This window comes from Lissotriton vulgaris, unplaced genomic scaffold (genome assembly GCF_964263255.1).
Source record: "Lissotriton vulgaris unplaced genomic scaffold, aLisVul1.2 SCAFFOLD_1734, whole genome shotgun sequence".
Taxonomy (NCBI): Eukaryota; Metazoa; Chordata; class Amphibia; order Caudata; family Salamandridae; genus Lissotriton; species Lissotriton vulgaris.
Genome location: NW_028246047.1, coordinates 26,722 through 51,813, shown reverse-complemented (window position 1 = coordinate 51,813; position 25,092 = coordinate 26,722). Strand labels below are relative to the sequence as shown.

The 25,092-nt window shown below is 46.8% G+C and overlaps 1 protein-coding gene across 1 annotated transcript in view; it reads right to left on the bottom strand.

Moving 5' to 3' along the window:
• The window catches only part of SNX30 (sorting nexin family member 30), a 187,991-nt gene that overhangs the window by 147,971 nt on the left and 14,928 nt on the right, over positions 1-25,092 (bottom strand). Inside the window, exon 2 of the mRNA XM_086949259.1 lies at positions 9,608-9,796. Within this exon, the coding sequence (XP_086805385.1) occupies positions 9,608-9,796 (189 nt within the window). The remainder of the gene's footprint in view (positions 1-9,607; positions 9,797-25,092) is intronic.

Below are 25,092 nucleotides of genomic sequence, written 5' to 3'. Positions count from 1 at the left end.
CTCAGTCGGTTAACCGTGAGGTACTGGATTAACATTTTAAATTTTATTTTCAAATCTGAAATTGATATGCCTGCCTCAACAGGGTCAATACATTGTGAAAACAAAGTATTTAGTGTCATCCAGAGAGGCCTGGACAATATTCTGCTGGCCATTAATCTCCTCACTTTCTTCTTCATAGAGGGCCTAGAGTTATTAGGACTGATTGGGCTAAAGTAGTATACAGAGCAGCTAGTTCTGACTGAACAAGCAGGTAAACACGTTGAGGCAGGTGAAAGATGCTCAGTTACTGCCCAGGAAGGAGCAATATTATTGGCTGAACTAAAAAACAGAGGGCTAACAAATTCATTGTTTTAAACATGTTTAATTGTTTATTGAAGGATGGCAGTGCTTGATTTGAGGCAGTGGTTTCCAGTGCTCAGCACGTCACAATCATCAACACTGTCGCTTACAGCATTAATTCGACCCAAAGGTATTGGAGCCCTTTTCATGAGCACCAGTTAAGGACACATTCATTTTTGTAGGCACTCGGAGGGTAAGTAATTTGCCCAGAATCACTGGATGTTGAGCCTACGCAGAGACTCAAACCTCATTCCCCAGCTCCAAAGTTGGCAGCTCTGGTCGTTATAACACATCCTCTCCCCACTTGTAGGGTTTCACGATTAGTAGTTGGTTCTGTTATAGGAGGTACTAATAGGAGCAATGGGCTGGTGGCAAGCTGCCTCCTGCGAGAGCCCCAGCACTTATTTTTTCACAAATTAACCACTGATGGATGGACATTACAAAAGATCATGAGAAAGTTATAGAACGAGGAGTGAAAGAGTGTGGTGGGAATATTTTACACTTAGAATAGAAGTAGTTAGAGATGTATTCAGATGTTTCATTTACATTGCAGGTCATAGTAACATCTTCAAGAACCAATCTGCTCCTAAGGTCCTCATTTTTAGGTTTCGCCTGCAAACTGCTTGAAAAATCTGTTGTATTAAATATAACTGAAAAGGGGCTTACATCCCGACCTCTTGCTTTCATAGCTTTTCAATGGTTCCTGTGCTTGCCACTTACTTTTCCACTGTTTCTATTGGCTGGAGCACAGTTTCCTGTTTCCTCATGTTGTTCCTCTCGTGTGCTTCTTTCATAAGTTTCCCATCGACCAAGTACTGTTGATATTCGCCTTTGTGGAAATTGTTTGTTGTTGTTTTGCCTGCACAGCGGTTGCTTGTTTACCTAATCTACATGGCTAAATGCATTTAAACCGTGCTTGTTCTCATTTCAAGCTGTCATAGTTCACATGAACGCACAGATGAAAATTTACACTTCGGAGTGCGCATCACCGCCAGGCAAAACAATGCGATGAAATGCCTCACATATTTTCCTCAGGCAATGGCATCCAGCCTCGGATTGGTAACGCGGGCAATCGGGCAATGCCGGAGGGGCCGGTGTCTGAGTTCCTGCTGTGGGCTGCTATTTTGAGCAGGCTGGGGCCGATTTTGGCAGTGTTTCTATTTTCAGCATACAGCCAGCGGCCCAGTGGCCTTTCTGCAGGCAGATGGGCGCTCATTAACACCGCCCTGTAACAACCCCCCCCCCCCCCCCCCCTCTCCCCCCCAACACAGCCGGTCCCACACCCCCGGATTAGCACCAGGCAGAGGTGTCACTCCCTTTGTCTCTTAGGCCAGCCCATTAATGTATGCATATACTGAGCGGGGGCAGGGGGCCTCAGCAGAAGTGGCCTCACTTGTTTTCTGGTGCGTTTCACTAGTGTAAACTAATGCGTGCATTTTTTTGAGCCCCTCCTATGTAATTACGCTGAAGCAGTGATTTGAGGAAAGGCATTATGCAAATGGGGGACGATTTTTTTTTGTGTGTGCCCGGGCCGATTTTCAATCCCAATCGGACCCTGATGGCATCCCTCATGATGACGCGCACTGCCCAATGGCGGTGCACACTCAGCCCTGCAATAGCCAGGGCTCAGCGTCGGTGTTCAGGGCAGGTAGTGATTGTCCCTAACCGTGGACATTGGTGCTTACATTTATGGCCTTTGAGCAGAGCCACTGTTTGATCACTCCCTCTAAGCACACTTAATGACCTGAAACCGGCAACCGCCAATGACACCCGGAAGTGCGCTTGCGTGCGCACACACAGGCTCAGGCAGACACACCCACACACCGAAAGAGTCACTGACGAGACCAAAAGCAAACACGCGCACAATGACACACAGACTATTTTACACACCCACACACAAACTTAAAGACTCAGCCAGTCAGAATCACAAAAAATGGCACACAGACACACACAGACTCACAGAGACGCACAAATTCAAGCACACAAGGATTTAACAACAGACACACAAACACACTATGGTACAGTTGAGACATGCGTACAGGAAAACTAATCTAGCACGCAGAACTCACAGTGCCACACATATACACACTGTCAGACACTAAGAGAAAAAGACAGGGACATACGCGCAATCAGAGATAGTCAAACAGTTGTGGACAAACGTGTGTGCACCAACAAGCTAACAGGCACATATCCAGTATGACCTCTACATACACACTCGCATCTCAACTGGCTCACACACCCACCCACCAACACAATGACGTGGACCTCAAAGTGGTGGCAACAGTAATCTTTGTTGGGCAGAACAATATTCCAGCACTAAATATGTACTGTGCCTCTTGCAAGTCGGTGGCATGGTTTAAACAAAAAACGTAGTTGCCACATTTATCTTCCAGGGTGCTATAAATGTCCACGTGCTGCTTTCAGTTCGGTCACAATTACTTCGCCGTCAACGCATGGTGCAGGCTGCAGCCAAACTCCATACACACCATCATGCAGTCAAAGGCAATGAGAGTCTCTGAGTCTCTCTCCCTCTTCTTTTCTCTCACTTTCCCTCCTCCTGGCTTTGTCTACACTTTGGGGCTTATTTACAAGCCTCTTGCGCCGCTGGTACATCACTTTTTCCAATATCTCTATGTTCTATGACTCGATTACACAGACAACAGAATGGATGGAGGGGCAGATGTTAGACATCAGAAGCCCCACAGGGTGCAGATACAATTTTAACAGCTTCTAAGACTAAGAAATCAGTCAGTCAGTCCAGCGTGTGCTTTTTCATTTTATAGCCTGCAGGTCTCAGATTGAAATACCAGATAAGAACGATTTACTTATTAATCATTATGAGGTTGTTAAATTCTATACCATTCACCTGGGTCACGGGAGCGGGTACTATTCACAGTGCCATGAAATAGCAAAATTCGTCATCCTTATTAACTATACGGATTAAAGACGAGTGTTGCCGCCTTACCTGGGAGATATTCCATATAATGTATTCAAGTCTCTAGGAATTAGCACTAGGGTGTTGTGCTTCCCAATACCACTCATGGGCCCGGATTTACAAATAAGGCACTTGTGAAGCAGTGCAAATCTGACCTGTGCACCTTTATAAAGTATAGTAGATTGCTGCGCTGCTTTGCAGCACTTTTTCACAAGTGCCCCTGCAACACCTTAATAAATGTGGTCTTTAGTTGTATGAACTGACACAAAGCCATGCTATGACCAGCCTCAAATGATTCATTTGAAGTTTAGATAACAACTAAAGGCAAGCCAAAGGCCAGCTCGTCTGCGCCCGTCCGCGCCAGTCCAGCGCCTCTCGCCAGAGATGCTGGTGTAGATTTCCCAGGAAAGGGATTCTACTCATGAGATGAGTTGCTTAGTCTGTGCCCCTCTAAGCTGCAGGGTTGTTTGGCCCCCTTTGATCCCATGAGTGGCCCGGTAACGTGTATTTGTGATCAATTCACTCTCCCTACTCCTACTACTATAGGAGTTCTTGGTACATCTCCTGCTCAGCAACGACTAAAGGTGCTCCAGCTGAATGTAAGATCGTTACCGAAACACCATGCGGAAATATTTGATCTCATAGTGGACGAATACCCGGATATCCTTTTCCTTACGGAAACATGGATGAGTGAGGATCTGATGACTATTTCAAACTTAGCACTACCTCCTGAATATTCGATCACTTTGATAAGTAGGCAGACTAGAGGTGGGGGCATTGCTGTGATTACTAGATTGGCCTATTCCTGCCTTTTTGAGAAGATTAACTTGAAAGGTGGTGAATGTGGTCATTTTAACATCACTGTCAACGCTCATTTTACCTTCTCAGGGTTATTAATATATAGGCCCCCTGGACCCATGTGCGGGTTTAATATTTCTCTCTTGGAGACTGTAGAAGCGTTTGCCATGGGGTCAGCTAATTTTAGCATTTTGGGCGACCTTAACTTTCATTTTGAGTTGGAACACGATCCGACGATTCGCACTTTGATTGCTGATCTAGCCGCCTTTCAGCTCTTCCAATTAGTTAAAGGTCCAACCCACATTGGAGGCCATATGTTGGATCCAATTTTTACTAATATCGAGTCATCCAGCACCACCACCCCTACACCCATAGCTTGGTCAGACCATTTTTTAGTTGAACTGACTTTTTGTATCTCTACCCCCAACATGTGTAAAACTCAAAGAGCCGTTCGCAAAAGACCCTGGCGTAAGCTCCGCTTATCAGACTTCATGCCATTTTGGAATCTGATCCACTGGGCACTTTTGCTGATATTGAAACAGGTTATGACGCTTTTTGCACTTAGTTAACCCAGGCACTGGATAGACTTATTCCAGCAACATGGAGTAAAGGTCGCATGCAGGACGCCAATCTTTGGTACAACGATACTTTGGCGGGCCTCAAGAAGATCTGTAAAAGATACGAACGCGACTGGAGAAAAGATTATTCCTCTGAGAAAAAGACTGGCTATCTAAAAGAACTTAAGGTATATCATAAAGCCATCTGCAGGACTCGGGCGGAGTACTATGCCACTGAAATAAAAATAAGCTCTAACCCGGCTAAGGTTATTTTTAAGATTCTTAAAGAACTCAGCACAAAAAAATCTGCTAACAATATTTTCACTTCGTCAGCTCAGTGTGAAGAGATAGCTTCCTTTTTTGTGGAGAAGATCCGGGGTATTTATCAGGCCTTTACCCCTGTGACGCAGCCTTGCTGTAGCTCGACAACGAGTCTTAGTCCTGCCTCCAAGCTATCGGATATTCCCGAAATCTCTGAGGAAAAATTCGATCAGCTAACTAAGCTTATTAAATCTGGTTCCCCGGCGGACCCCCTTAAGCCTGTCCAATTCAGAGACTCTTCTCTGTACTGTTTAACCCCGCTGCATAGCCTTATTAATGCCTCCTTTTCGGCTGCCATTGTGCCAGCTAAGTGGAAGCAGGCATGGGTTTCTCCTATACTTAAAAAATCCACCTTAGACCCCTTGAAGCCCGAAAACTTCAGACCTATTTCGTTGCTTCCTTGGGCTGCGAAGATTGCTGAGGCCCATGTAAACTCTATTCTTACCAACGTCCTAAATGCCAATGACACTGGATGAAACACAGCATGGGTTTCGCGCCGGTCATAGCATGGAGACGGCGCTCTTGGCTATGACGGAGCATCTTCGGGCCACTCTCGATCATGGCCAAAGGGCGGCACTGATCCTATTGGATCTCAGTGCCGCTTTTGACACTGTCTCCCACCAGATCCTGCTCCATCGGCTTGAAGAGGCAGGGATCACGGATATGGCTTTTGCCTCGTTTAGGTCTTTCCTGACCGACAGATCATTTCGTGTTTCCACTCCTCCCTTCCTTTCTAGGGCGTACCCTATTGGGCAGGGTGTCCCTCAGGGCTCGGCTTTGAACCCCACCCTGTTCAATCTTTACGTTCAGCCGCTGGCTGCTGTCACCAAAGTGTGGGACCTTAACATCGTGTTGTACGCTGACACGCAGCTAGTGGTCGCCCTATCGGAAGGTGTCACCATGGACCATGTATGGTTCAATGCAGGTCTGGCCGCGGTAGCAGAGTGGATGACAGCTAACTGCTTACAACTTAACGCCTCTAAGACAGAGGTGCTATTGGTGGACAAAAACACTGAGTTATGGGGAGACCACTGGTGGCCTTCTACTTTGGGGAAAGCTCCTACACCTAAGAAAGAAGTGAAAAACTTTGGAGTCTGGTTAGACTCAGCATTAAACTTTGGCACCCAAACGAAAAAAGTTGCCGCCACTTGTTTTGGCATACTATGTAGTCTAAAAGCGGTCTTGAAATTCTTTGATTCTGCTACTAGGCAGCTAATTGTTCAATATATGGTGCTGTCCAGATTGGACTATGCCTGTTCATTGCTCTTAGGTGCTAATAAGGCGGAAATTGCCCGTCTGCAACGCATTCAAAATGCGGCTGCTAGAGCCTTAGTAGGTCTGCCCCGTTTTAGTTCTACCTCTGCCACTATTTGGAACCTTCACTGGCTTCCTATAGCTCAGCGGATACAGTTTAAGACCTTATGTATTTCATTTAAAATCTTAAAACTGTCTACCCCTAAAATGCTAGTGCCATTGCTGAATATATATGTGCCCACGCGGGCTCTACGATCAGCTGGCCAGAACCTGGTTGAGGTCCCCCGGTTCAAGCGAAGCAGAGCGGGTGGACGTTCTTTCCGCTTCTTAGCAGCAAAACTATGGAACACTCTACCAGTCCATATTCGGGAAATGGAGGAGATGTTTCAATTTAGGAAAGCCATCAAAACTCACCTATTCTTTTGAAAATATTTTTTTGTCTCTCTTTTTCTGATCTCAGTTCTGTTTTTGCTCAGGATTAGCGCCGGGACGCCCCTTTGCTAGGGGCAGTTGTGCGCTTTACAAATCATAACGTAACACATACATAATTTGCACAGCAGACATTATATGCAATAGGTGAGCTGTTCTTCGTTTATTGCGAGTTTCTTTTCTGTTGTCTATGTTTCAGGGAAAGTCATACGTCGGTGATCAGCAATAGGCAAAAATGGCGCTCAAAGGTCTATCACAAGTATAAACCAGTTAAGGCAGGTAATCTGGCACGATGCATAAGGTAGGGAAAAACCACCAGATCCCCACATTTGTGGCCAGCAGACCACTTATGCTATATATCCTCTGCAGAGGATTTGTATATATGTTTCAGGGGAACACCACATTCTTTAAAATGCTTTTGGAGTGAAGATACACAGTGCTGGTGCTTCCAAGGAAGACAGTCACTTCACTCGTGAGGAGACCGAGTGCCACTTTGAGTGTGTTCTTCCATCTTTTAAACATTTTGAGGCATGATTCACACAGATGTAATCTGTCTCCGTGGGAAAGGGTTTGGGTAGCATGTCATGGATCCAAAGTTTGAAAGTGCTGCGCTTGGCTGCATTATTTAGTTGCTGGACTATATATAACAATAGAATGCTGTTCCACTTCTATGTGTACGTGTGATCTGTACAAATATCTATTTTTATAAACTAATGAAAATGCTTTATAAAATCTGTAGGCATAAACCTTCCATTTTAGGACCAGTTGGCTTATGTTCTAGGTGTACCTGAACATTTTGTGCAACTTTTGGAATTTGAACATTTACATTTCATGATTCTGGAAAATCCAAGCAGTGTTTCACATTTTTTTTAAAATATTTTCTTTTCCATAGAAATATTTTACTGTGTCAAATATGCTCTTTTGTCACCACCATCCCTAAAATGGGGGTGGTTCATGACCTCTTCCTACACTTTCCTTGCTGCCCACTCCTAGTGTATGCCTAGAGTAAACGATACAGAAGTGCAGAAAATGGTTGGCAAAGTATTGAAAAGGTTTGTGGTTGTACGCAAAGCGTAGGCTTCATGGGTGTTCATTCTGTATTCAATGCACACATCCATGACATTCGGAAGAGACCACCTACTTCACCTCCCTGCGGTGTCACGCATTGTCTGCATTTATAGCTGCACGCGTGAATACCCACAGATCCTGACTTATCCGTCATTCTGATTTTACTTGCACATTGTGATACATTTCCCTCACATGACTTGCTTATTTGCAGAAAACCATTTGTTGAGTTATCTGTTTCCCAGGCATTCTATGTCCCCACGTCTGTATTGCTGCAAAGCCCTTAGTGTCCCAGGCAGGTCTCTATGACTCAGCGCTCTAATGCATCCACTGTGGAGATCTGTGTTCGATATCATGATCACTGGTTCAAGTCTGCAGGACCACTTACGCGTTCATCCTTCCAAGGTCAATAAAAAGAGTTCCATTGGATTGGGCATCCATAAACGTGTTTTATCTGTCAGTAGTACTAGGATATGCCTCTTTTTCAAACATGTTCTCTGCAAGTACACTGGTTATATTATGTTATCAGGCAGAAGACTTAAACTTTGGAGTTTTGCACAGTATCACACAGCGTATCACTGGCTAAGAAGTTTCAACACAGCAATGCTGCCGCCTACAAAAAGCGAGAATGCATAGCAGCCTTAGAGCGCAGCCTAGTGTGATGCCAAATAAAGTTGTGAATATTAGTCTTATTTTACATTTAAGTGGTGCTCTCTGGAGGCAGAATAGCATTTTGCTAGAAGCGCTGTTAAACCTGTGTTGTTGTTTGCTCTTCTAAAGGACTTACATGTTACTGAGTTTCTCTGCACTTTAAATGATTGACAACTGTACAAAAATCAAGGATTAACAAACTGATAGGGTCTACTTTTTAGGTCTCCTCTGCGAGTGAGCATGCGGTTTTGTTTGCAAGAGATATTGCTATTACTTGCCCGCACTATACCACTAGTAACAGCACAATATATTGCCTTTTTTACAAAAACAAGTCACAACATTTTAACAGACTTTCTGTAACTTATATTGTACAACTACCCAGCAAGCTACAATGTACATCAAAAACAGCTTATTAAAAATATAGCCGACACCGAATGCATTTACCAATGCTTGTTGTTATTGATAACATACTCTGGTCACTTGTTAGCCTCCCCCCCCAGCCCAGCCTCGAGTACGTCCCATGCCCGCTGCCCATTTGCTTCCCCAGCCACTTCTACACTGCCCTCCTCCCTCACGGTTTTACTTGTATTGTTTAGAAGGACTCGACCACAAATTGCTGCAGGGATACTCTGCCTTAAAAAACACGTTCACGCTAGTCAAATTATTACTATTTTTTAAATTTACCAATCCATATTGGACCGGTAAAAAAAAGGCACGCACATGCATGATGTGGTATGAGTGCGCACAGGTCATCACGCAAGCATGCGTCTACAAAATCACATGGCCGTGTCATTGTGCCTTTCTTTCCTTTTTAGTCAAGGCTGCACAGCATCGACATAAAACATGTTTTGCCAATGCTGGAGAATGTCCTAACTATGGCATTCTAAACTGGCTTGTTGTCCTAAATTCGGGTGGTCCACTTGGAAGAAATAACGTAGAAGAATTATAGGTACATATTAAGCAACTAAGTTTAAACAAGAGAAGAAGAAACTCAACTGCAACAATGTTAAGATATCAGTAAAGTACCATATATTAGCTTTCCTCACACTTCAATCAGGCAGAAATGTAGAAACTAGGCTTTGGGGCAATCGCACTCATTCCAAACGACTGATGGGTTACTCAACGGCTCTTTTGCGGATTTGGCTTAGGAAGCAATTATATTTCGCTATCTACTAATGTGAGTGATCCACAAAGGGGTCCCTATGCAAGTATACAGGTGCGATACAGGAGTGATTCTAAATGTAAAATCGGACCGTACCTTTGTCGTGACCCTATATGTAATATATGTCTCCATGGTGCACACGTGCTTCTTGGGATCATCTACGGTTACGAAGAGGTCTCGCGTTTCGCCATCCAAATCATCGTCCAGCTGTAGTCTATTGAGGAGTGACGACGAAGAGGCCGGGCTGGATGTCTCCACAGGTGTTCCATTTGGCAAACTGAGATCCTGTGACAAACAGATGGGTAATACATTTGTGAGTCAGTGCCACAAAAGAGCATTTCAAGACCCCCCCACACCCTCCCAAGAGATTTAGGGTGGTAACTTAATGTTCTCAACCTTCACACATACATACGCATTTACAGCTCAACTCATGCCACTTAATTTAATCACGCGCTAAAACACAACAATCAAGATGCTATGCTGAACTGGATCATGTGTTGACTGGGCAATGTCTTAATTACGCTAGCAAAATTCACAGATTTCCCGAACTGCTTGTTAAATGCGAATTTCACAAAGTGACTTGCATGACACCATTTTGCGTAACTTTTTAAAGCAAATGCGCACCTCGTGTACAAAAAAAAAAAGTTTCGCAGACTATCAGCAGGAAACTGGTTCGCATAGAAAACGACTGGCTGAGACAGTTTTTTCTGCTCAAACCATGCTCCTCACAGTATCTTGCTAGACTTGTTATGCGAGGGACACTCTCGCTCAAATGAGTCATGCAGGATACCAGTGACGTACAATTTCTCTTAAAGCACAGTCTCATAAATCTGCCTGGAATTAAACAAATATTACAAAAACAATTTACGCAATTAGGCACATCCTAGAGTGCAATATACTCCTGAATAAAGAAAAGGAAATGTTATATGGTAAACTGCTTTAGGATAAATCAGTGGGTTCTGTACAGCTCTTGCATGACGTCTGAAGTAGGAAAGGTGGCGTAACCCCCAAAAACAGGTACAGTACTTGTGAGGAATATTTAAAAGTGTGTCTAGGTGTGGTTGTTAGCCAACCAAGAAACACACCCAAGGGCTGTAGAGGTATGTATTTCAGCAACTACATAATCCCACTAACCAACAATACCACTGAATTAATAACTAACCTTGGGTTTGGAGTAGCATGCTACACGCCGTAAAGCTCTTTAACGCCTCACTGGGATATTAAGCACAATACAAATGCAATTACATCAGATGCCATCAGGGATTTTGTACTCCAGTAGATTTATATACCACCTCTAGGACGACACAATGGGTCTGATCAAAGAAGCAATGGCTTTTATTTACAGATCTGATGGACCATAAGGCGCGTTTATGGATCGCCTTGGGCTGACTATTTTCAGTCCACGAGAACGCTCCCTGTACCAACAGAAACCCAAACCCCTTCCGAATTATCGTTTCATACGGAGGCATTCGACTTGTGCTTAGTCAACATATCAAACAATAGGATCAACCCTCAGGAGGTACAAAAAAGAAAGGAAAATTACAATTTTCAGGTCATGTGCATGACCTACAATGGTGGGAAGCACATAGTGTTTCTTAAATACCCCTCACACACCAAAAGAGCCCTTGGTGTCATGCTTCATCATGAGGGTCTTCCCGCCCCGCTGCGGGACGGGGCGTGCTACAACCTACGAATACGTGGGAGCATTGATGTCTCAACTATGTGTGGTGTAGGAATGGGTGAGTGAAAAGGGTCAGGAGTGAAAAAAAAGTGAGTTTAAAAATACCTAGCTCTTGTAGATTATAAAATTTTAATATTCAGTCGAGCCGATATTATTAAAAAGGTGGGTCGGAGGTATGTTGCTTCAATGTGCAATGCCCCCTGTGTGTGTCCACATGTTTCGAAGCATGCTGCTTCTTCTCCAGGAAAAGTTTCTGATCCCTTCTGCTCTCACAAAACTATGTTGAAAATCTCAAAATGTTCTAGAAAGGTATATGTATGGGTAGTCAATACAACGTGAATAAAAGAGCGATCGTCTTATTTAAAAATACAATACCCAAAGTTTTTCCTAACTGGCAATTTGTTTTTGGATAAAACAATGCCCCATGAGCCTTACAACAGAGGGTCGAACACGTGCCAGTAATCGCATTACGATCCAGGACGCTGCCTCACTCAAGGTTCCCCTCCTCACGGCTCATTCGATTAGTCAAAATAGGTTACTCTTGAAGAAATCCTATTTATCAAAAGAGGGGGGACTCTAGGAGCTACTCAAAAGGTCCGGTGACCCGTGCTCCCAAAGTTAAACTTATACCAAAAGGGAGTCACCGTTCCTAAGTAGGAACGGTGACTCCCTTTTGTTATAAGTTAACATTTTTGAAGAAACGCTCTGATCAAGAAAGAAATACTCAACCCTAAAACCAACAGCACTTGGAGTATGCCTGAGCTCCTTTGGGAAATATCCCACACCCTGGGCTCTGGAGAAGCAGTGTATATACACTTTTGTCACCCAAAAGACATGCAGAGGGACAAAGTAAAGATACACCAAGAGGTGACCAGAAGCCGAGAAAAATGGATCAGATGTGAGTAACTCAAGCTTCACTGGATGGGACATCATGGAATGCCGTTTCTGCCAACACATAGATAATGTATTGACTCAAAAGATAGGCAAGAGAGGCCTCAATATTAGACAAGGCAAAATAGTTAGAAAAGACAATTTGCCACCACTACCGCATAGTTAAAATGCTATGAGATATCTGAAGAGGACAGTGACCGATGAATGTCAAGAGTGCTGCCTTTCCAAGGGTTTCTGTCCCACAAATTTACTTACATGATATACGCTGGCTGTGCCATCAAAGTTCAGACACGCAGCCCATTGTGTAGTGTCACCTGGGTAGCCTTTCAGCTTTTAAACCTGTATACTAGCCTTCTGGCCCATTTTCTAATCGCAACAGATTCTGATCAGTTATACGTGCAAACAAGCAGAATGTGTTCTATCTAGACAAAGACAGACCTGCCACCGCAGCCAACCTTTCTGATGTTCGATTGTGACTGGCCCAAAGCAAAATTCTTACGACTTATTAGTAATAAAATTGGAGTGCTGGCTGCAGGGAATAAGGAATAACTTTGGCCTTCATGCTCTGGCCTCCCAATACCCCGTGCATGTCTAGCCCCACTTCAATTAGTTAACAATGAAACCGCCCCGAAGGATGAAAAGTGGTTACTGGCAACCGGTGAATACAACCATGGAGCTTGTTTCTTTGCTGGGCAAAATACTTTTGTTACTGCTAAGCGATAGGATCAACAGCTAATGTGGCATCCAAGTTGGATCATCACAATTGTTAACTCGGTCTAATAAAATATTAACGGTTACAAAGGTTGCAACAAGACCACCAATTGTTTGGCCTTAGGAAAGAGAAACATGATCACCTCTCTCAAATCCTAAGATTTCTACAATGGCTTCTTGTGGAGAAAAGTACTTTATTTAAATCACTTGCCAACATCATGCCACCAAGCAGTGCTCCTAGGGTCCCTTTGGGCACTTACTGCGGACCTCTGATAAATGTCAAGCCTTGCTCCATATTGCGTATCGGCGCAGTCGCCTGCACTGCCTTCACCCGCGGAACAAAAGGGGGTGGTAATGGACGGAGCATCGGAACCAATCAAACACTCACACCCAGTCAAAAGATCTGGGTTTAATCCATCACCGTTCTTTAGCCCACTCCTCCACCCCAGTTCAGACATGGCTATATGCAAATCAGTCTGACCCTGTGCCTCATGGGAACAGTCCAGCCCGAACTGCCAAGCCATGCCTTCCCTGGACCGGAAACAAGCTTCCGAGGACCGGTTTCTGGCATTCCAGCCGTCTTCAGCCCGGCTTGCTTGAATCCAGTGGCAAAGTGAGCCAGGGACTCACGTCTGAGCATACCCTGCCACACTTATGGCGGCCAAAAGCGGTACAAAAGGGGGTGGTAATAGACGGATTATCTGAACCAATCAAACACTCACACCCAGTCAAAAGTTCTGGGTTTAATCCATCACCGTTCTTTAGCCCACTCTGCCACCCCAGTTCAGACATGGCTATATGCAAATCAGTCTGACCCTGTGCCTCATGGGACATGGGAACAGTCCAACCCGAACTGCCAAGCCATGCCTTCCCTGGACCGGAAACAAGCTTCAGAGGACCGGTTTCTGGCATTCCAGTCGTCTTCAGGCCGGCTTGCTTGAATCCAGTGGCAAAGTGAGCAAGGGACTCACGTCTGAGCATACCCTGCCACACTTATGGCGGCCAAAAGCGGTACAAAAGGGGGTGGTAATGGATGGAGCATCTGAACCAATCAAACACTCACACCCCGTCATCACCACCCCCTTTTGTACCGCTTTTGGCCACCATAAGTGTGGCAGGGTATGCTCAGACGTGAGTCCCTTGCTCACTTTGCCACTGGATTCAAGCAAGCCGGGCTGAAGACGACTGGAATGCCAGAAACCGGTCCTCGGAAGCTTGTTTCCGGTCCAGGGAAGACATGGCTTGGCAGTTTGGGCTGGACTGTTCCCATGAGGCACAGGGTCAGACTGATTTGCATATAGCCATGTCTGAACTGGAGTGGCGGAGTGGGCTAAAGAACGGTGATGGATTAAACCCAGATCTTTTGACTGGGTGTGAGTGTTTGATTGATTCAGATGCTCCGTCCATCACCACCCCCTTTTGTACCTGCCTTCACCCGCAGCAGACCTAGGGTGGCACAGTCCTGCTTCTGTGCCTGAACCTGTGCTCCTCTCATCAGCTGCTTGTTACACTATTCTATAAACTCTGCATTCCATGTTCATTTATCGCTCTTACCTAGAGATTCTTACTTGTGGCTCTGCATTAGTCATACTTCCTTGCTTTTGTGCTTGTTTTCGGATTCCTAGCTTTTCTCCTAGTGCCACATCACTTTTTCTGAATCTCTTCTAATGCCACAGCTTCTCCCGTTTCAGGAATTCTGCTAAGGGGCGTCTGCTCCTTCAGTTTCTGAAATCTTATGCTGATTTTCAAATAATGGTCTTTGCCCCTATGCTTGCCTGACTGCAAGACTCTACCGTGCATTACAGAGTTCCTTCATTTCACATTCCTCACCCCCCCCCCCCCCCCAACCACTCGCTTTTCTGCTTCTCCTGGTTTCATATGTTTCTCCTGCTCTCACTGTTGGTTTAGTCAGGTTTTGTCTGTCTGCTCCTTGTATTTTAGACACCTTGCTCTATTCCATGTTTGCTGAGAATCCAGTCCAGTTTCTTCCCCTCAAGCCCTGTTTCTGAATTGTGTCACTTGCTCCAATTCTGTGTAACATTTGAAATCGCTAAATCACTCCTCAGTCCAAGGTCTGTGTGTTAAAATATTCCACCTTCGGCAGAACAGTGTAATAGTAACTCCACTTATTTTGAGGAGAAAGTGGAATAAATACAGCAGACATTTGCTGGCTCGGCTACCACAGGATTAGACTGGAAGCTACCACAAGCTACTAAAGTGTAAATCAGGCTCCCTAGCTGGCACATGTCTGCCCCGGATATTAGCCATGGAGGTGGATGTTATCAACTCTGTGTAAGTAAGGGTTTTAATACATTTCTGGTCACCGCTGTGTTTCTTAATATATGAAGCAGGCCAAAGTGCAGACCGCTCACTTTTGGACCCTGGGAATCCCCAGGACTCTCCCAAAAATGTTTAAAAAGTATATTGACAACCGTACTAAAATTGGATAAAGTGTGTTCATTTTCTTTGTAACTGAGGCACAGGTGAAAATGGTATGGTGTTCATCGCTTTTTGGCCCAGTAAGTGTTTGTCCAAGCCAACAAAAAAAATCATAGGGCCCTTGGAAAAATTTCTGAGATTGGTAGAAAGGGTGGACATTTTTTATAGAGTTCATCGTCTTTGTTAAAACAAAAAAATCACTTCCCATAATTGGTGGTCCAGGAAAAACACGTAATTTGGCTTGGAACTAGTATTTAAGTAACTACCTTCAAGGCATTCGGATTCTATACGTTATTAAACATGCATTAACAGTTCACTGTGATTTCTCAACCATTGGTACTAATATTGGCGCCTTAGTCGCCGGCAATTGCTGTTCTGTATATAGCCTCCCTGCTGTTCATCGTATATTTAAAAAATAAGAATATGTTAAAGGATAGAATAACAAAGTCAATTAATTGGAAAATAGGATCCACCTGCTGATACCAATCTATCGGTCAGGTTGACCATGCATAGTTCACATAATGAATAAAACTTAGTGCACCCAACATCGGGGAGTGTGGCTACTGCATAATTCTAGAAAGCATGTATCCTCTCCCTCAAAGTGTGCATTTTCTAAAAGAGATCAGCGCGTCAATACTCAATCATGTGAGAAATTGTACAGCACCATCTCCCATATTGAGCCTACAAGTTACACGTTTATACTTACTAAGGTACTGCAAGGCTAGCACATTGAAAGGGGAACAGTGTAGGTTTACAATTCTACCTGCTACATTAATAGGCTCTTTTCAATAATGTGTTATTGACCTAATAAGCAGAGATAGTTACAGAGTAAGTGGTCAATGTCAACACAGTGATTGATTTATGCCACGAGACCTCCTGCGGTTAGTAAGCAAGCTTTCTCCAATGTAAATAAAGCTTTTCTGAAAATGACTAACCCAGCTTGGACATCATCCATTGTGAATGAGATTGTGCCAGCTAAACTAAGAGCCCGCCCCCACACCACCCTCTGATTGCAAGTCCTAATTATTCAACCTTGCTACCCCTTAAGGTCAACACCCTAAGAGTTGTTATTTGGCACTTCAGTGAGCTCACAGCAGTACAGGAGTCCTGTGTTTCCAAGGATGACACCAGTACTTGACCCAATATGGCCAAATTGCTTCACTTCCACAGGCTCCAAATCACACAATGGAGCAGTGTGTAAAAGCCCCACTTTTTCTCTGCTATTATCAATGTTAGATTACAACAGACCCGACGCGCAGCCTGTTCAGTTGCCTGACTCCACATATTCTACACCTGGGCCTCCCCAAACGAACCCACATCGCCCCACCTGAGAGACCGCCACTGGCTCCCCATCCAGAAGAGATGCCAGTTCAAGATCCTCACACACGCCTACAGAGCCCTCAACGACCTGCTACCCCAACCATTGACTGAACTTCCACCAACCAGCTAGACCCCTGTGCTCCTCTTCCCTCGCACCCCCGCATCCGTTGCAGCGGTGGCCACTCCTTGTACTATATCGCAAACAACCCCCTCCACCTCCGCACAGCCCCCTCATTGGCAGACTTCAGAAAGAGACTCAAGACCTGGCTCCTTGACAGAGACAGTGTGGCAGCCTGTATTACAAGTTGTGACGAAAAGTTCAGGTGAAAAAAAACCTTCGTTAACGAGCAGAAAGTTTTAAAAAGGTGACTTTGATGGAACAAATGAGCGAAATGGGTCGATCCTTACAGCCACCTACCTTGCGCCCCAGTCATCTGCACTGAAAGAGCTGTTTCTATTTGGGACTTGAGACAACACAAGTTTCTTGAAAGACAGTATGTTAGGGTGCAACCTCAGGGTGGTGGCCTGTGTGATTCTAGGCCACTGAATTTTTTTTAAGTGCTTACAAGTACCACTAGAGGAATATTTATGGTACAGCACCTTTCTTCCCTGGTTGTCCCAGATCTTTAATCTGAGGGGTGAGCCAGGTAGCGGTCAGGTACTAGTGGCCTCTTAGTGCATTGAATCTGAGCCCAGAGGTTTTATGGATCCTGGGGACAGGTCCATCTCCTTTGGCAAATATCACCTATGCAGCGATAGCACCCCAAGAGTTTGCCTACGTAGCGGTAGCAGCCTAACACAACTGAACACGAGGCTGACAAGTAGGACTGGACTAGTGGCCAGTAAGCCCCATCTAGGAATCTAGCAGACTTGCAGAGCTGCCACCTGGATTGGCAACCAGGTTTATTGGCACATGTAACCAATGAGACCATCTCTACAGGGCTGCTACTCCAATCTCACCATTGCTTGGGGTTTTACCTTCTCTCACCCAGTCACTCCTATGATCCTCAAGCAGCCTGTCCCATTTCAACAAGCTCCGTAGCGAAGGAAGTGGACTCGTAAGGTAGGATCCATAATCTGAAAAAGGCCCAGTTACCACCAGTGCTTAATTTGAGCCGGTGGTTTCCCGTGCTCGGCACTGGCACATAATTGTCAACACCGGAATTTATGACAGACAGCCACATGGTGGCCATGTTAGTCCAGTTTAGTGATGAACACAATAACAGTTGTTTAATAATTCTATATACATTAAAATGACTAATAACTGGTCTCCAAAGCTATAAAAATAGTTTGGGTGGCAGGTATTAGTCATTTTTAATGTGTAAAAATTCTGAATTGTCAATAATGTGGAATGGGTGGTGCAAGCTGCAGTGGTCTCCAGACAAGGGTCCTGGCACTTATTTCTTTACAAATTAAGTACTGGTTACCACTGTAAAAAAAGTTATGGTGCAGATTTTTCAGGCCTTGTGAATAGATGGTGTTTCTGCTTTATAAGCAATCCGATGTGCCAATTCTCTCTGTGGGTCCTGACCGGTCATGTCCCTCCAGTGACGGGTTGTGTCGGGTCCCTCCCACCCATGCCAGGCTTCAGATTGCAGCAGTGGCAAGCAAGGCTGCGAGGTCGGCATTACAGTACTGAGACCTGCGCAGTCGGAGTATTGATACAGTTACAGGGCAGGGGTAGACAGGAGGGGGAAGCGCACACAGTCCAGACAAACAAATAAAAAAATTAACCTGCATCACCGCATCGTGCCCCTCTCTTCTACATGCACAGGCTCCCAGAGTGCACTTCGGCCAATTTGGACGCTGCTTTCATGCTGCTGACACAATTGGCCTGAGTGTCGAGTATTTGCGCTCCCAGTTAGACTGGGACCCTGTGCCTGTTATCTCCAACCTGGCAACGCAGCTCGGGTTGGAGAGAGCTACAGAGCTTGCTCGGCCGGACTGAGACGGCCGGCCATACCGTTATGCGCACTGATAAGTGTCCACCACTCTCCCTCAGTGCTGGTCATCCACTGGCCCATGGGCGTCCGCAGGGAGGGGCGGGGGGGCACTTGTTCCTCCCCGGAACGCCAGTGCGTCCGGTGTGGGCCCAGTCAGGGCCGGCCCTAGTCCGTCATGCTTTTGAAATAGTGCCATTGTTCAAGGTGGCAGCCCTCTCCATTGGGTGGGAAGGGTGCAAGGGGGTGAGCCGAGAAGGGTGCAAGGTAGAGAGGAGAAGGGTGCAAGGCAGAGAGGAGAAGGGGGCAAGGCAAAGAGGAGAAGGGGGCAAGGCAAAGAGGAGAAGGGGGCAAGGCAAAGAGGAGAAGGGGGCAAGGCAGAGGGGAGAAGGGTGCAAGGCAGAGAGGAGAAGGGTGCAAGGCAGAGAGGAGAAGGGTGCAAGCTAGGGGAGGGAAGGGTGCAAGGCAGAGAGGAGAAGGGTGCAAGGCGGAGGGGAGAAGGGTGCAAGGCGGAGGGGAGAAGGGTGCAAGGCGGAGGGGAGAAGGGTGCAAGATGGAGGGGAGAAGGGTGCAAGGCAGAGGGGAGAAGGGTGAAAGGCAGAGGGGAGAAGGGTGCAAGGCAGAGGGGAGAAGGGTGCAAGGCAGAGGGGAGAAGGGTGCAAGGCAGAGGGGAGAAGGGTGCAAGGCAGAGGGGAGAAGGGTGCAAGGCAGAGGGGAGAAGGGTGCAAGGCAGAGGGGAGAAGGGTGCAAGGCAGAGGGGAGAAGGGTGCAAGGCAGAGGGGAGAAGGGTGCAAGGCAGAGGGGAGAAGGGTGCAAGGCAGAGGGGAGAAGGGTGCAAGGCAGAGAGGAGAAGGGTGCAAGGCGGAGAAGGGTGCAAGGCAGAGAGGAGAAGGGTGCAAGGCAGAGAGGAGAAGGGTGCAAGGCAGAGAGGAGAAGGGTGCAAGGCAGAGAGGAGAAGGGTGCAAGGCAGAAAGGAAAAGGGTGCAAGGAAGAGAGGAGAAGGGTGCAAGGAAGAGAGGAGAAGGGTGCAAGGAAGAGAGGAGAAGGGTGCAAGGAAGAGAGGAGAAGGGTGCAAGGCAGAGAGGGGAAGGGTGCAAGGCGGAGAAGGGTGCAAGGCAGAAAGGAGAAGGGTGCAAGGCAGAGAGGAGAAGGGTGCAAGGCAGAGAGGATAGGGTGGAAGGAAGAGAGGAGAAGGGTGCAAGGAAGAGAGGAGAAGGGTGCAAGGAAGAGAGGAGAAGGGTGCAAGGAAGAGAGGAGAAGGGTGCAAGGAAGAGAGGAGAAGGGTGCAAGGAAGAGAGGAGAAGGGTGCAAGGAAGAGAGGAGAAGGGTGCAAGGCAGAGGGGAAAAGGGTGCAAGGCAGAGGGGAGAAGGGTGCAAGGCAGAGGGGAGAAGGGTGCAAGGCAGAGGGGAGAAGGGTGCAAGGCAGAGGGGAGAAGGGTGCAAGGCAGAGGGGAGAAGGGTGCAAGGCGGAGAAGGGTGCAAGGCAGAGAGGAGAAGGGTGCACGGCGGAGGAAGAGAAGGGTGCAAGGCGGAGGAAGAGAAGGGTGCAAGGCAGAGGGGAGAAGGGTGCAAGGCAGAGGGGAGAAGGGTGCAAGGAAGAGAGGAGAAGGGTGCAAGGAAGAGAGGAGAAGGGTGCAAGGAAGAGAGGAGAAGGGTGCAAGGAAGAGAGGAGAAGGGTGCAAGGAAGAGAGGAGAAGGGTGCCAGGCAGAGGGGAAAAGGGTGCAAGGCAGAGGGGAAAAGGGTGCAAGGCAGAGGGGAGAAGGGTGCAAGGCAGAGGGGAGAAGGGTGCAAGGCAGAGGGGAGAAGGGTGCAAGGCAGAGGGGAGAAGGGTGCAAGGCGGAGAAGGGTGCAAGGCAGAGAGGAGAAGGGTGCACGGCGGAGGAAGAGAAGGGTGCAAGGCGGAGGAAGAGAAGGGTGCAAGGCAGAGGGGAGAAGGGTGCAAGGCAGAGGGGAGAAGGGTGCAAGGCAGAGGGGAGAAGGGTGAAAGGCAGAGGGGAGAAGGGTGAAAGGCAGAGGGGAGAAGGGTGCAAGGCAGAGGGGAGAAGGGTGCAAGGCAGAGGGGAGAAGGGTGCAAGGCAGAGGGGAGAAGGGTGCAAGGCAGAGGGGAGAAGGGTGCAAGGCAGAGGGTAGAATGGGGCAAGGCAGAGGGGAGAATGGTGCAAGGTAGAAAAGGGTGCAAGGTGGAGGTGGAGTAGGGTACAAGGGGGAGAAGGGTGCAAGGGGAGAGAAGGGTTCAAGGGGGAGGGCGAGAAGGGTGCAAGGCAGAGGGGAGAATGGTGCAAGGGGGATGGTTATGCAGTTAAAATGTGCCCCCCCTGGAAAGATTTCTGCGGATGCCAATGCACTGGCCTTGCCCCCAAGACTCCACAGTAGGAGAAAAATAAAACTATAATAATCATGGAATATTATTGTTTTATTTTTCAAGTTTTGCAGCTGCAGCTGGCGGTGTGTGTGTGGGGGTAGGGGGAGGAGCGACTTCTCTGGATCAGAGTTGGACACCACCGCTCAACATCAAAAAAGTACCACAAATACAGGAACCAGCACAAACGTTCAGTCTATCAAACAGCTTGTCACTTACTCAAGAATGTTACATTTTCACTACTATTTTCTGCATTTCCACCTGGAAGAGTTACAGTTTCCTTCCTCCAGGGTCAAATATGTGTACTGACTTTTGCTCAGTTCAACAGAGCACCTTCTGCAGTCACACAGTTGTGTGTGGAGTGTACATTCATGCATACGACATAAGGACACTTGAATGTTAAACTGTAACTAATAAGGTGAAACCTTTGTCCAGACAGTGTTAACATTTGTAAAAACGACAAAATAATGAATTGATACTTCTCAAAATATGCTACATTCGGTTGCATACATTTTCTTGCTGCATGATTTAGTGAACTCTACTGCATAATCTGGTCCTTTCTTGCAGCACAATTCCAGTGGCTCTGGGAAAATGTCCTTGCATAATGTAACCAGTGCTCATGCACTCCAATACCTCCAGGTTGAGTTTGTGCAACATAAAACTGCAAAAAAAATAAGTGTTGGGGGCATCAAAATGCAGGACAATGGGCATCGTGCTGCCTTTGAAAGGGCAGCGGAGAGGAATACAAATTGCAGACCAAACCTGCTAAATGCATACGGGGCCTTGCAGCTATGGTGTGGAGCCGAGAGGCCTAGGGAAGAAGGGGTCCCTTCCCTGGGCCTTGCATCTGTGGCCCTGTGTTGCCATTTTAAATACTAGGGTCATAGGTCTACGATATCCTGTATGCCCTGCTTATATATAGTTTTTTTAATCTTTCCCATCCTTCCTGCCAAAAAAGCGAAACCTTAGGTTAGATGAAGAATTTTATCTAATTGGAAAAAAAACACAACAACATTCTTCAAAGAGCTCACTGGAACATGTTTAAGCCCACCCGGACCTTTAGGAGTCATGGTGAACCCGAGGATGAAGCATGACAATACTAGAGTGGGTGACGGTTGTATAAAAAATGTTTTTCCTTTTTCCCACCACGGAGTGTGCTGGATGGTCAGTGTTGCTTATTTTCCTTTCCTATTTAACACGGCCACCTTTAAGAGGTGGATATTTCACTGGTTCTTTCCTGTGCTGTAAGGCCCAGGGGAGGTGTACTTCTAGGCCTTATAGTGCTATATTCACCTGTAAAGCCAGGAGCAAGGCACTCCATCCACAGGCCTCGCAGTGCTGCAACTAATGTGCGAGAACAAGGGCACGGAGAATGGTGGTGGGAGGCCCCATGTTGGTGGGCTGAACACAGGGCACTGGACCATGCTTAGAACCGGCCCTGCCTTGTAGTAACCAGCCCAACAAACACTGGTGGTACCAGTCCTGCAGATTTCCTCAGTCAAGTGTATCAGGCAGACATGTTTGATGATTTACAGGAAATACGTAGCTAGCGACCTGAAATGTTACAAGATTAAAGATTAACAGAACTGTAAAGCAAGAGACCCAACAACATTAGATCTCTGACATTGTGTGACTGTACAGGTAGAAGGAGTGGTGCTTTTGTAAAGGTACAAGGCCATGGAGAGTAGGGTTTTGGACCACCTGCAACTCCTATGCACAACCCTCCCCCAGAGCAAGCACACAATCATTTGTAGCCACCTCCAATGCCCTGGGGTGGTTTCAAATGGAGCCCAGCATACAAAGCATTCACGCCGGAGATGGAAACCTACTCTGCGGTTTCCAGCTCACTGTGTGATAGTGGCTCTTCACCTGGTCGTCACGATGAGAGATATAACAGTGTACCACACGGCAGCACCATTTTAGTTGGCAGGCTTATATAGCACAGATAAAAGAAAGCTGTTTGAGCATATGAGTCATCAAAGTTTAATATCATAAAATCTACAGAACAAAAATGACAGTACAAATGTGGATACTAAAATCTTAGGTATATAATATTGATTTAAACATGTAAACACACTAAACCAAGCAATGCCAAATGAGTCTTGTTTGGCAAGGTCTGTTGCAGGTAGATTTTTGGGCGAGCAGTAGCAAAACCAACAGCAGCAAGCACCTGCTGCTCCTGACTAACCTAATGTAATTTTTTTTTTTTTAGAGTTTTATATAATGCAAACTAGACCCGAAACACCAGGTATCAGAGCACATTACATGAGCACCAGTTTCATTACATAAGAACAGGAACATATTGGTACTGCGGGCATTGGCCGAAGGGCCGGTGTCTCAGTACCCTCTGTGGTTTTTTTTCCCCCTTTCCCAGTCCACAAGAGCATTGGACAGGGAGAAGAAAGCAGCCTCGCTGTACGGCTGTTCAGTGCTGATCAGCTGTGGCCTCTCCTTCACCCCCTGCCCCGCCAAGCAATCACGCTGATGGTGGGCTGGGGAGGGGTAATTGTGTCCAAGAATCGGCCGCCTAGGGGGCAGGTGTTCCTCAGGCCATCGAGCCATTTTCACCTCAGCCCCCCCTAGGGTCCAAGCAGCCCTGAAACATTGTTTGCATTAACACCTCGCCCACAGCCCTTCTTATTCAAGGCTTAGTGGGCAAGTAAGAATGGGTCTCGCTGTGGGGGACAGGTGATGTTGGGAACTCACTCAATCTTAGCCCCCCCCCCCCCACGGATGGCCCAGCAGCTGTGTTTTTGCTTTATCCCCCCTCCTGCCAGGCCATTGCCCTGAGGTAGGGAAGGGCTGGGGAGGTCTGAGTAATTGACAAATAGCTGGGGCCTCGCTGTTTTTCAGGTGCTCCTGCGCTGGAGGGCTGGGGAATCATTTTGTAATAGAAAGGTGCCTCACTGTTTTTCAGGTGCTCAGCTTGAAGGACATTGTCACCTTGGCCCTGTGTCCTTCCCTTTTATGAAATGCCACGCCCCGCTAATGTGGGCCACGCCCCGCTAATGTGGGCCACGCCCCACTAATGTGGGCCATGCCCCGCTAATGTGGGCCACTTTTTTCATCAGTGCCCTGGCAAAATTGTGATCACAATCCGACCCTGCATGAGGACACATTAATTTTTGTTAGGCACGGGGAGATTATGTGATTTCCCCAGAATCACAGGTTGTTGACCGTCGTTGTTAAGACTCGAACCTGGTGCCCCAGCTCAGAGGTCGACCACTCTAGCCGTAAGGCTACATCCTCTCCCCTAATGCTTGGAATGCAAGCCTTCAAGGTTTGGTAAAAGCCAGTAGTCGCAGCAGTGGACATTAGGGAGACATAGGGGAAGGATGAGGAAGAGAAAGAAAGATTTGGGCTAGAAGTGTGAGGCACCTAGGGAGAGGCTAGAGAGACACCAAGCATAGCCAGTTCTTGATGTAGCAAGAGTCAGATGGGAGAGGCAGGGAGAAGAAGAAAGAGCATGGAGCTAAACAGAGGCAGAGATGAAAAAGAAGGAGTGAGGAGGGAAAGTGGAGGAGATAAGAGCAGGTCACACTCCCAACTAGTGCTAAAGCAGACATCCCACAGAAACCTGCACAAAAGCGCGTACGTACTGCCAATTCCCTATTGACTGCATTGCGCAAATGTTTCCATTCTCCAGCCAGGATGCAGGGACTGGGGCAAATGCTTCATTTCCTACTAGGGACCACTCCCTCTGTCCTTGTAACAATGAAAGGGGGGGGCTGGACTCAGCCCTTGGCATCAGCGGAAGACACATGCCCTGTGGTGTCATTTTGACTCCTATTTCCATGAAAATGTCTGATCTCGTGCAACAAGTCTACGACACAAATTCAACTGAGGTAAAAAAAAAAAAACTTGCTGGGTGCTCAACCATTGCATTGGAGGGAGGTGATGCTGGGTGATCCAATGGCCTAGTTGCATCTTTATAGCCATGAAAAAGGTTTCCTAATCTGTTTCCCTGAGGTACCCGACTGAAACCAGTCTTCCCTAAGGGATTTTTGCACGAGGTAGCATGAACCTTGGATGGATGAGGACAACCTAGGACAGGGAGGGTAGTAAGCGCTCTCTTTCCATATCTGTTCTTATTAAGCCCTAGACTTTCAAAGTGACATTCTTTGAGGAGTCTCAGGAGGAAAGGACAAGTGTTCTGGTGAACGGCGCCTTCCAGTGATTGGACACTGCAGCATAAACACTGATGGTCAGCCCCTGCAACACCATATACAATTGGCTGTT